This window comes from Panthera uncia (genome assembly GCF_023721935.1).
Source record: "Panthera uncia isolate 11264 chromosome E2 unlocalized genomic scaffold, Puncia_PCG_1.0 HiC_scaffold_19, whole genome shotgun sequence".
NCBI classification, from domain to species: Eukaryota; Metazoa; Chordata; class Mammalia; order Carnivora; family Felidae; genus Panthera; species Panthera uncia.
In genome coordinates, this window is record NW_026057588.1 from 515,105 (window position 1) to 527,974 (window position 12,870).

Below are 12,870 nucleotides of genomic sequence, written 5' to 3' on the forward strand. Positions count from 1 at the left end.
TTGTTTTAAATTATCTAAGAGGACCAAAAAAAAAAAAAAATGTGGAAAATGACAAAGTCTAGGGACACATGGGACACCTACAAGTGAACCAATATACACATTAAGGGGACCCCATAAAGAAAGGAGAGTGAAAGGGGGCAGAGAGTTTCCATAAAGAACTAAAGGCTTGTAGGTCCCATGTATGTGGAAAGGAGACAAATTAACAAGCTCAGCAAATTCACAGTAGGATAAATATCAATGGTGGGAGATGGGTATTAAGGAAAGCACTTGTTATGATGAACACTGTGTGTTATATGTAAGTGATGAACTGCTAAATTATACTGAAATCAATATTGCACTGTATGTTAACTATTATTTAAATAAAAAGTCAAGAAAAAAAAGACAAGACATGAACACAGTGACACGTTGTAATTAACCTATCAAAAATGACCAGTGAAAGAATTTTGAAAAGCATGACAAAAGCAACTCATCTTGTATAAGAGCTCCTACAAGATTGTTACTGGGATTCTCAGTAGACCTTATAGAAAGAAAAGCATGGAACAATGTATTCAAATACTGAAAGATCAAAAAATATCCACCAAGTGGGAATGCAAGCTGGTGCAGCTACTCTGGAAAACAGTATGGAGGTTCCTCAAAAAACTAAAAATAGAACTACCCTACCACCCAGCATTTGCACTACTAGGCATTTATCCACGGGATACAGCTGTGCTGTTCCAAAGGGGTACATGCACCCCCATGTTTATAGCAGCACTATCAACAATAACCAAAGTATGGAAAGAACCCAAATGTCCATCGATGGATGGATGGATAAAGAAGATGTTGTATACATATACAATAGAGTATTCCTTGGCAATCAAAAAGAAAGATATCTTGCCATTTGCAACTATGTGGATGGAACTGGAGGGTATTATGCTAAGTGAAATTAGAGAAAGACAAAAATCATATGACTTCACTCCTATGAGGACTTTAAGAGACAAAACAGATGAATATAGAAGAAGGGAAACAAAAATAATATAAAAACAGGGAGGGGGACAAAACAGAAGAGACTCATAAGTATGGAGAACAAACTGAGGGTTACCGGAGAGGTTTTGGGAGGGGGGATGGGCTAAATGGGTAAGGGGCACTAAGGGATCTACTCCTGAAATCATTGTTGCACTATATGGTAACTAATTTGGATGTAAATTACAAACAAAAAATTATATTTAAAAAAATCCACCAAGAATACCCTACTTGGCACAACTGTTTTCCATGAATGTAGAAATGCACACTTTCCCAAGGAAAAACCTCTCTAAGTTTATCAGCAGACCTGTCCTATAGGAAATGTTAAAGTTCTTCTAGGGGTGCCTAGGTGGCTTGGTTGGTTAAGCGTTCAACTTCTGTTCAAGTCATGATCTCATGGTTTATGAATTGCCAAACCAGAGTAAAACAAAATATACCTCAAAAAATTCTACATAAATAAAAGATGAATTATTTAAAGGAAGCCTATATATAGAGATATAGAAGCATATATATGTATATATGTATTTTTTCAACCTCCTTTACTTTGAGAGAGAGAAAGCTAAAGCAGAGGAGGAACAGAGAAAGAGGGAGAAAGAAAGAATCCCAAGAAGGCTCCACAGTGTCAGCACAGAGCCCAATGCAGGCCTCAGACTCCCAGACCACGAGATCATGACCAGAATCTAGGCATCCCTATGTAGCTATAATTTTCAACTGTGACTGTGTACCCATGAAAAAGAAACATGTTGAGTTGTTGGCATGTCTTCATGGGCAGTAAAATTGTAAAGAATATTCATTAAAATCAACCATGGAAAGCTCTAATGAAAACTTTTATGCATTAAGCACTTAAGACATTAAAAAAATGTATTCTGTTAATAGATCCCTAATATATTAATAATAGTTAATAATTTAAGGGCATAATCCATTCTTTATTTTTTAATTTTTTTTAATGTTTATTTACCTTTGAGAGAGAGAGACAGAGCACAAGCAGGGAAGAGGCGGAAAGAGGAGATGCAGAATTCGAAGCAGGCTCCAGGCTCTGAGCTGTCATCATAGAGCCTGATGCGGGGTGCTCAAACTCATGAACCACAAGATCATGACCTAAGCTAAAGTCTGAAGCTTAAACAGTGAGCCACCCAGGTGCCCCTATAATCCATTCTTTAGAATCAAGCAAACAAAAACTTTCATTTCTTTTTATGTTTTTTTAAAAGTTTATTTTGAGAGAGAGAAAAAGGGAGGAGGAAGAGGGGCAGAGAGAGAGGGAGAGAATCCCAAGCAGGATCCACAGTGTGGGTGCAGAACTGGACTTAGGGCTTGAACTCACAAACAATGAGATCATAACCTGAGCTGAAACCAAGAGTCAGAAGCTCAACCTTCTGAGCGACCCAAGTGCCCCAAAAGCTTTCATTTCTGAATAAACATCATAAAAATTGTAAAATATGCCAACAATCACTTTATTATAAAAATCTTTGGTATTAAATTCAGATATTCTGAGGAAAATAGAAAAACCAATGATTAATTTTTCCTGGAGTAAAATTATATTTATAATTAAAACTTTTTTCTAAATATAGGAATTTTACTAGTTATATACCTTCTTATAAAGCACATGCCCATGTTATATCAGAACTTAAAAAAAAAAACATAAAGGAATCTGATATGTGAGTAATCAGAAAGTGAAAACATATGCCAAGGTCACAGGAACTTCATACTGTACAAGACAAAATCATAAGAATATTCAATTATTAAGAAATACGGTAACAATTGAGACTTTATTTTAGGCTCTGAGTTTTAATTTTTAAATATTCTAGCTCCCCTATGGCATTAATTTACGTAGACTTCTAGGAAAATAATAGATGCTTTAAATTATTTCACCATTGAGGATGCAACACATTGAGTGGAAATTTCTTAGTTTAGTTAATACAAAGAAAATGAACCTTAAAACTTTTATTTATTTATTTGAAGGAAGGGCAAAGAGCAAGTAAGGGACGGGCAGAGAGAGAGAGAGACAGAGGGATGGAGGGAGGGAAAGAGGGAGACAGAAACCAAATGGTTTCTATGCTGTCAACCCAGAGCCCTATGAGAGGCTTCAACTAAGAGACCCTGAGATATGAGTTAAACCAAAATCAAGAGTCAAATTCTAAGCCATGCAGGCATCCTGAACTTTTTTTTTTTTTTAATATTTTGCCTTTGAGAAAAAGAGAGCACACGGGAGAGGGGAAGAGTCAGAGGATCCCAAATGGGCTCTTCACTGACAGCAGAGAACCTGGTGCAGGGTTCAAACTCACAAACTGAGATCATGGCTTGAGTTCAACCCAGACGCTTAACCAACTGAGCCAACCAGGCAACCCAAGAAATGAACTTTTGAGGTGAAACAAAGGACGAGATTTTCTCACTTTAGGGAGTTGCTTTGTTACCTGATGAAATCACTGGATCTCTATTTTGTATGATTAAGTTTAAAGCCTCTGTAATACTGAAAGGATAAACCAGAAAACTTGTAATGTCTCACTCCAGCCTTCCTGGGATTTCTGCACCAAATCCCAAGATGCCCACCACTACCCTGACACACTTCACACAAGAAGCAAAACAGAACTCAGAAATGGATTGGTGTACAGTTCCTCAGAAAGGCAGACATTTCCCTAAGACCTCAAAGCAAATGGAGAACCAATCAGATTATGGAGGACCTCACTGTGGATGTGAAGAACCTTCAGTGAAAGTGAAGGAGAATCCTTAGAGAATGTAAAGCATGATATGTTGGAAAGCAGATGTCTGATGTGAGAGGAAGAGCCCTGAAACTGGCCTTTTCAACCTAATTTCCATTCAAGCAGAGCTGCTCAACCGCATTCTAAGGTCCAGTTCCTCCTTCACAACTGGACCTCACCTCTGTCATCCGCTTCATTCCCACCTACCTGGGTGTGTAGCTACTGTCTCCTTTCTCTCCATGGCCCAGACATCCTTCTTGTGTTCCAAAAAGATGACCAGGTCTGGCTTTGACACAACAAGACCTGTTTATTAGAAAAACAGAATATGAGTGTGGTTGGAGATTCTAACTTCTGATCCACTATTGTGCTTAGTAGAGCAGAGAGGACATGGTAGAATGCTAGAAAATGAGTCCCCAAATGCTGTGGCCCAACACCCCCTTTAGAACACACAGGATGAACTTTCCATGTTCAGATATTGACCTCCACTTCTGAGTACTACCACATTAATGAGTAGAAATTGGTATTTAAAATGTCAGAAATACCATTTTATGCCACTCAATGCTTAGAATTGCCATTCATCTACAGAAATGATAATGTTATCCTAAGGAAGGGAAAGATAAAGCTGAAAAGGAAACATCATGAAGATTTTTCTCTATATCTACAAACCCCTACTTCTTTCCCTGACTGCAGGGATCTGAATCCCAGCCATGCAATAGAGGAAAATTTCAAGATTCAGTCTTCAAAGGAAGAAACAAACCCCTGAGTGTGATTTGGGAAATCTGGAAGGAGTTATCCTCACCCAAGAAAAGGAGGTGTCCGTAGTTCTCTAACATCACATCCCTGTATAGTTCGCATTGACTGTAGTTCAGGTATATTAACTCTTCCTGAGAGAATTCTATGGCCACATCCTCGAATGTCAGCAGTCCCTGAAATAAATAACACAGTTACCAAGTGGCCATAGGCAGATTTCTTAATGCTAAGTCAAATGAAAGAGGGAGCTAATGTCAGCAGCTGGACCATAAGACCTGACATTTACTGCTTATGTGCTTGTACCCACTCACCTTAGTCCCATATTTTAACCTCTTCTTTCCACCTTACCTTTTACTTCAGGCAAAACACCCCATGGGCATACTGTCCTGTGGTGGAAACAGAAAGCATCCAACAAAAGGTAATGACTGCCCTGAGGAAGAGTTTGGATTGGCTCAGTTTGAGATTAACCCCTGACTCACACCTAAGCACATGGATAATAGAGTAAACCACGGCAGTGAGTACAGTTACCTTCACCTCATTTATACATATACATATATACATGTATACATATATGTATACATATATATACATATATGTACAGTTACCTTCACCTCATTTATACATATACATATATACGTATACATATACGTATATACATATATGTATACATATATATATGTATATATGTATATATAAACTTTTTTTTTTTTAATGTTATGTCTTTGAGAGGGAGAGCACACACAAGAGGGGGTGGGACAGAAAGTGAGAGAGACAGAATCCCAACCAGGGTCCATGCTCAGAGTGGAGCCTGATCTCAGGACTTTCATCCTGACCTGAGCCTAAATTAAGAGTAGGATGCTCAATGGACTCAGCCACCCAGGAGCTCCCTTTTACCTCATTATAATACTAAAATCTCACCCAAGGAGGAGCACAAACCTCATTCCCTATGAAATATGCAGAGTATGTACACAACTGTTCTCTTAAGGCTTATGTGCAACCTTATACTCCACTTGACATAATTAGTTCAGTTAGATCAGGAGAACTGGTTCTGGCTTAGGTGAGGTTCCTGCTTGATGAGGTAAGATTATTTGTCACCCAGTATTATGCTCTAGTATATTCTTTACCTTGGAGGTAAGAACCTTTATAAATACTGTGTTTATTCAAGAGAATTTGTAAAATGAAGGCATCAACACAGGCATATACATTTTGAATATTGTATTTACATCATATGGTACATGTGCTATCTATTTCTTAAATGGAAAGTTTTGGGGAGTGACAAATGTATTTAGCATATTGTAATGTGAATTAGAATTTCACAACAGGACCTTGGGGATCTTGTTAAAATGCAGATACTGTTCAGGAGTTCTAGGATGAGGTAGTTGTCTGCATTTCTACAAAGCATTAGTCTATGGGCCAGGAGATACATATTTCAATAACGAGGAAGTAGAACTCAAAGACAAGAACTCTTGGAGGACTTGGAACTGAATGGGATTTATAGCAATTACAGGTTCTTCTAGAATAGCAAGAAATGTGACAGCAAGCCTTTCGAGGCATTTCCTGGTTAGTAGATAGCATCTAACAGTTTCATAAATTCATGGAAAATAAATAATAACAATCTAAAAGAAGAAACACATTATTATTCTATTTTTAGCAAATATTTTGTCAGTCATCCAGTACCTGGTAGGGATCATATTTTAATACAGGTCATCTGACCTAGAGTTGACCCAAAATAACACACTGGTCAATATGGAGAAGGGACCCTAAAGCAATGTTCATAACAGGTGTCAAACCTGAGAAGAATGATGGAAAGAATAAGGTATGCACACAAAATTGATCTATCTTTATACATCATGCTCATATCCATAAATATTAAGGCATTACATTCTTGTATAGGCATTAAATATGATAAAGTAAGAAAGTGTAATGGTGACTAAGAAACATTTTCAATGAGGGACGCCTGGGTGGCTCAGTTGGTTAAGTGCCCAACTCTTGATTCTGGCTCAGGTCATGATTTCATGGTTCCTGAGTTCCAGCCTCCACCTCAGGCTCTGTGTTGACAGTGTGGAGCCTGCTTGGGATTCTCTCTCTCAAAAAAAAAAAGAAAAAAAATTTTTTTCAATGACATAAAACTCATAAAACTAGTTGTAGATGATGACGCTTAGGTCTTTTACTCACACTATCAACACAAACACACATTATGATATATATAATGTTATTATTTCTGAGTCTAGTATGATGAGGGATACAATCAGAAAAATTTCCACCTTTTGCACATAAAGCTAACATATAATCCTATAATTTTGATATGCATCAAATAAATGCTGGTTCCTACATTCTTTTTTTTTTTTTTAATGTTTATTTATATTGTGAGAGAGAGTGTGGGTAAGCAAAGTGTGAAATGGGGAGAGGCAGAGAGAGGGAGAGAACCCAAGCTGTGACTCCAGGCTGTGACTGAACAACCCAGGTACCACTGGTTGCTACATTTTTACAGGGTCTCGTGACTGCCAGTACATCTCACCACTGCTTAATATGGAACTGAATGATGAGCACCAGAGAAATCTTGCAGAAGCAGTTTTACAAGTAGAAATTTAAAGAAACATTTGTGATTGAACACTCTGTGCACCTACCCTCCCCTGGAACATATAAGCTTCATGCAACCAAAGTACAGTTCTTTCTGCCCATGGGTCCTGTCCCTGTGCTACTTCAATAAACTATCTGGCACCAGAGAGTATCTCAAGAATTGTCTTGACCATAGTACTCCATGATCTCCTAACATAGTATTTCTTTGAAAGCTTTTTTATTTTTTATTGAGAGAGAGAGAGAGGGTGGAGAGAGAAGAAGAGAGAGAATACCAGGAGGGGCGGGGGGGGGGAAGGGGAGAGAGAGAGAGAGAGAGAAATATGGAGAGGCCTGACTCCTGATCACCTCATGCAGGGCTCCAGCTCAGGATCGGTGAGATTATGACCTGAGCTCAAGTCAGATGCTTAATCGACTGAGCCACACAGGTGCCCCTCATTGAAAGATTTTGTTTCATTCATCATTTGTGCTCTGTTTTATTTCGGGATTTTAAGATATGCTGACCTGTTAATTATGTGATTCTTCTTTTTCTGAAAATACATAGAAGTAAATAGAGTATGTGTCATGACTTTAAGTTGGGGGGGGGGGAGTAGAAATAAAAGAAGTTTCTAAAGCGATTTTCATATGTTAAAGAAGACTCACAGGATACTGGAAGTCTGACTATTGTAAAGTTAAGCTAGCTTTTTGCCTCTAGAAAAGCATTAACATTAAAGCAGTTGTGAATTCCTGGAGGAATATCTCCCTCTGCCAGTCTCAAGTATTTCTCCATGGGTTTTAAGTTGTAAGAAAATTTAATTTCATCTACATTTCATTTGGCTTTGTTCTGCTCATCAGAAACTACAAGGAAGGGGTGCCTTGATGCCTCAATCAGTTAAGCTTCTGACTTTTGAATTTGGCTCAGGTCAAGATCTCTTGGTTTTTGAGCTCGAGCCCCATGTCCCACTCAGTGCTGACCCTGTGGTGCCTCCTTGGGATTTGCAATCTCTACAACTCTCTCTCTATCGCTCTCAAAATAAATAAACTTAACTTAACTTAAATAAACCTGCTCTCGCTCTATCGCTCTCAAAATAAATAAACTTTAAAAAGAAAAGAAAAAAACTACAAGGTAGAAAAATATATATGCAAGGAAAGAGAAACTAGGAGAAAGAAGTTTCCAGTTTAAATGCGATGGTGTCTGGAAATTGCTCAGGGAATAGGCCTAAAATCATTATAACTGATAAGAAGGAAAATATGAACATTATTGGGGGGAAATCTGGCAGAGAGCCAAAGCCAAGGAATAGAAGGTAACATCAGCTGCAAGTACACCATTCATGTCAGTGCCTAAGGCACACCTCAGGACACACGGTCACCAGTGTGTTCTTGTGACCCCAAACAGTAAATCACAATATAAACAACTTTGAGGATACGGTGGATTTATACAGCCTTCAATTACATATAGTTCCAGGTCTTGTAATATCTAGAATATCTTAAAGTACCTTTTCCACATCCTGAAGAGCAGGAGCATTCCAGTTATTCTGTGCCTCATATCTGTCTGGTGTATTTGTGCATTTTCATAATCCTACTCTACCTGGGGCAGAGAAAGCATTCAGATAAGACCTACATGGGAATGGTTTTCCTTGATTGCTATCCCAGGACCAGACCCCATCAGCAACAGGAAATTTGGCCTCAACACCTTCCCCTCTGGATCTGTCACAAAGGGAATATTTTCAATACTTGCAGGAATTTAATTCAAAGTGAGAACTGCTGTTGCCATACTGATAGCCATGTTGGACAGAAGAGAGAGAGGTCTCTGGGATATAGGGGAGGAGTGTTCTAAAACATAACCTAGAGTATCATTTCTGAAAGGTTAGTAATTCGGTGAAAACACAAAGCAAACCATCAGAACTGATTAAAAAAAAAAAATCATTGGCATTTAAAAAAATTTTTTATTTAGAGGGAGAGAGAGAGAGAACATGCATGCAAATGGGGGACAGAGACACAGGGAGAGAGAGGAAATCTTAAGTAGGCTCTAAGCTTGCCAGGAACCCCAACTCAGGGCTGGATCACAGGTCCCTGGGATCATGACCTGAGCCCAAATCAAGAGTCTGATGCTCAAATGGCTGAAACACCCAGGTGCCCTGCAATTTCTACATGCCCGGAATTCAGGAGAAAAAGATCACAGGTCCTCCGGCCTGGGGCGCAAGGCTTACCTGAGAACTGGCCATTTTTTCCTTCACCTCCTCTTCAAGATTTCTTTCTCAGAAGATCTTTGTGGAGAAAACACAGCACAAGTAGGAGAAAATGTCGGTAAAGACACCAACACTGCCTCTTCACCTCCTGTAACCTGATCGCCTGCAGGCAGGGCTTTGAAATGCAAAAAAGGCCCAAGTTCCTAGTCCTTTGTGTCAGGAGCTATTCAGAAACTGTCAGCTCCCACTTGGAGACCAATCACTGAGTTTCCCTTCTCTGCTTTCAGGGGGCCTCCCCTCCCACAGAAGCCCACAAATTCTGCTTGAGCATAGAAACAGTGTGCTACAGGACTTGACCCTCCCCAACTCCTGTACAGGAGACCCTTGAGCCAAAGCCTGCACTCAACTCTGATAAATTAATGGGAAACCTTCCTGATCACCTCTGGGCCTCACTTAGAATTATAATAGGAAAAGATAGGATTCAGTAGGCAGAAAGGGAAAGATTAGGGCCTGAGGTCCCTGGGTGGGGAAAAACACTTTTTGGAACAATGCAGGGAGTGTCTGACTGCAGCAAACCCCCTCTGGAGTAAGGTTGCTCTTAAGGATGTAACAGACACGACCTACTCCCTCTCAGGTTCCCCTCAGGAATCTGACTAAAGACAAATACTCTTCTATATGATAAGGTTGAAACTTTGATAAAAGACTTCCCTACATTTATTACAGTCATAATGGTTCTCTGGCAAATGAGTCCTCAGATGTTAATTAATGTTTGAACCCTGGTTAAATATTTTCTCAGATTCACTGTTCTGAGCAATTCTGTTTTCATTAAAAATGCTGTGGTTATGTTGTAAGATTGACTGCTCAGTGAAGATCCCTCAAAGGGATACTACTTATTTTTTTATTTTTAAAATTTCTGATTTTCAGAAATGTTCGAAAGGTCAATGTAATCCTATTGATAAAATGGTATAAGTATTTTCAGCATGGACCAGGTCACTTTCTAGATTTCCTAACTTTTGTTCTGCAGATATGTATGTTTGACCATTTGATTTGAGCCTTTGATTATAGAAACATGCCACTTTGCAGAAGTAGTGGACGTAGAAAGGGGAGTTTTCCAAAACGTTTTATATCCTTCAGCATTTTGGGCAGTGAGATTCTTATTATGGGCAGTTGTCACCTTTTGGGTATGTCCTTCATGATATCTTTGATGCACTTGTCTCTCCCCAACACTATTCCAGTCTATCATCAAGTATACATTCTCAAGAGCACTATGGTTATGTCTACCCACTGACACTCTGGAAAGAAGTTTCTATGCATATCTTTGGAAGGAGGCTCTGGGTGCCATTTGAAGATAAAGCTAAAAGATAACAAATAAAAGTAAAATCATTCCACTTTCTACTATCAGAAGAATGCAATTAAAATTCACAAAACTAAAATCAGAGAACTTCAACTCCTGGATAAATGAATCATTAGTTTTTCTACTTTCCTGAAAATGTACCTGAATTTAACCCAAAAGACTTTTTGGTAAAGTGATTATTGGCATATTTTACAACTTTGATGGTGTTTGTTTATTAGAAATGAAAGGTTTAGGAGCACCTTGGTGGGTCAGAGGTTTGAGCATCTGACTCTTGATTTTAGTTCAAGACATCATCTCGTGGTTTATGAGTTCCAGCCCCGCTCTACACTGACAGTGTGCAGCCAGCTTGGAATTCTCTACCCCTCCTCTCTCTCTCTCTCTCTCTCTCTCTCTCTCAAAATAAACTTAAAAACAAAACAAAAAATGATGAAAGGTTTTTGTTTTCTTAAAGAATGGATTAAGCCCTTAAATTCTGTGTAATAGGGATTTATTAACATAATACATTTATTTTTTTTAAGGTGCTTCATTCATACAAGTTTTTATTAGAGTTTCCCATGGTTGATTTTATGAATATTGTTTACAACTTTACTGTCCTTGAAGACATGCCAGTAATTCAAAATGTTTCTTTTTTCATGGGTACACAGGCAGAGTTGAAAATGATAGCTACGGGGGCTCCTGGGTGGCTCAGTCGGCGAAGTGTCTAACTTTGGCTTAGGTTATCATCTCGCAGTAAGTTGAGTTTGAACCCTGTGTCAATTTCTGTGCTGACAGCTCAGAGCCTGGAGCCTGCTTTGGATTCTTTGTCCTCCCCCTCTCTCTGCCCCTACCCCACTCATTCTCTTTCTCACTCTCTCAAAAGTAAATACGTGTTAAAAAAATTTTTTTATGAATACCATAGATATTACAGGACATGATAAGTATATGTGATATAACTTTCTATAAATCTACTCTATCCTCATAATCAGAGTTGTATCTGATTTTTTCTTTTGGGACCACAAGAACATACCAGTAATACAGATGTTTTGGTGTGATTTAGGTACTGATATCCATTTGTTTCCTTACAGCTGATGTTAATTTCTAGTATTTGGCTTGCTATCTTTGCCAGATTTCTCCCCTAGTATACAGTTCATATTTTGCCTCTCATCATTTGTAAGACTTTTAGGGGAATTAACTAAATGATGTGCAGAAACTGGAAACTTGTCAGTTTCTCTTGCCATAGTTTTGGTGAGAAAAACAAAGGCAAAAGAACTGTAGATAACATTAACTTTCCCTCAATTTGCAGCACCTTGATAAATACTTGAGACTGGCAGAGTATGACATTCCTCTAGGAATTCCCAAGTGCCTTAATTTAATGCTTTGTTAGAGGCAAAGGGTCGCTTTACCTTCACAATAGCCAGACCTGCAAGATCTAACTTGGTCTTCGTTAACATATGAAAATCCCTTTGGAAACTAACTTTATCTTTACTCCCCAAATTAAAAGTATATAATCAATGCCCTCTCAAAATGACAGTCTACCCAGGAGTCCACATGCTTTAGTAAAACCAGTTTTTGGCACCAAAAACATCTCAAGAATACTTCTTGACTCTTGGTTCCCAGCCCACATCACATCAGTGTCCACTGGACAAGGAAGGACTCACCTTTCTGTTGTAAGGATATTGACTTGTGGGAATAGAGATTCTAAATCACACCTCCACCCAGGATGTTTTTAATTCACTCCACATCAGGTCACAGAAATACCCTTCTATTTACTTCTTTATATTTTCAGAAAATGAAAACAAGAATCACATAATGACGTGTTTGGGGGCCTTAAAACCCTGAAACAGAGTCATAACTAGAAACTACCCCAGGTGAGATTGTCACTCAAAGAAAATTAGATTTACAGCCAATAAGGAGATCACAGGGAATAACTTCCAAAGCAGAGACCCACAGAGGCAGGGGAAATGGTTTCCTTTTATTTAGGGCTGGGGTGGAAATTTAGAAAGACAGGCATTGTCATCTTTGTTTCAGAGTTTTATTTATTTTGATAGAGCAAGTGTACACATGAGCAGAGGACGGGCAGAGAAAGGGAGAGGGAGAAACCCCACCAGGCTCCATTCTGTCAGCTCAGACCCCCACAGGGAACTGGATCCTGGGAACCCTGAGATCATGGCCAAAGCTGAAATCAAGAGTCAGATCCTCACTGACTGAGCCACCCAGGTGCTCTGAGGTCTGTTGTCTTAGGTAGATTTGGGCTTAAGGTCACATGTACACCTTAAGAGAACAGTTCTATACATAATTTGTATGTTTGGTAAATTGAGGTGGCAGTTTTAGTATTATAATGAGGTAA

General features: G+C 38.8%; 1 protein-coding gene across 2 annotated transcripts in view; it reads right to left on the reverse strand.

The window, feature by feature from the left end:
• LOC125915750 (zinc finger protein 420-like) overlaps positions 1–9,458 on the reverse strand; it is a 76,411-nt gene extending 66,953 nt beyond the window's left edge. Inside the window, exons 1-3 of one of the 2 annotated variants that reach the window (XM_049621732.1) lie at positions 9,212–9,458; positions 4,495–4,621; positions 3,903–3,998 (exon numbers count right to left, since the gene is read on the reverse strand). In XM_049621732.1, the coding sequence (XP_049477689.1) occupies positions 3,903–3,998; positions 4,495–4,621; positions 9,212–9,226 (238 nt within the window). In that variant the 5' untranslated portion in view covers positions 9,227–9,458. Of the gene's footprint in view, positions 1–3,898; positions 3,999–4,494; positions 4,622–9,211 lie in introns of both variants that reach the window. The other variant, XM_049621733.1, reaches the window with a different exon arrangement.
• Between the last annotated feature and the right edge of the window lie 3,412 nt (positions 9,459–12,870).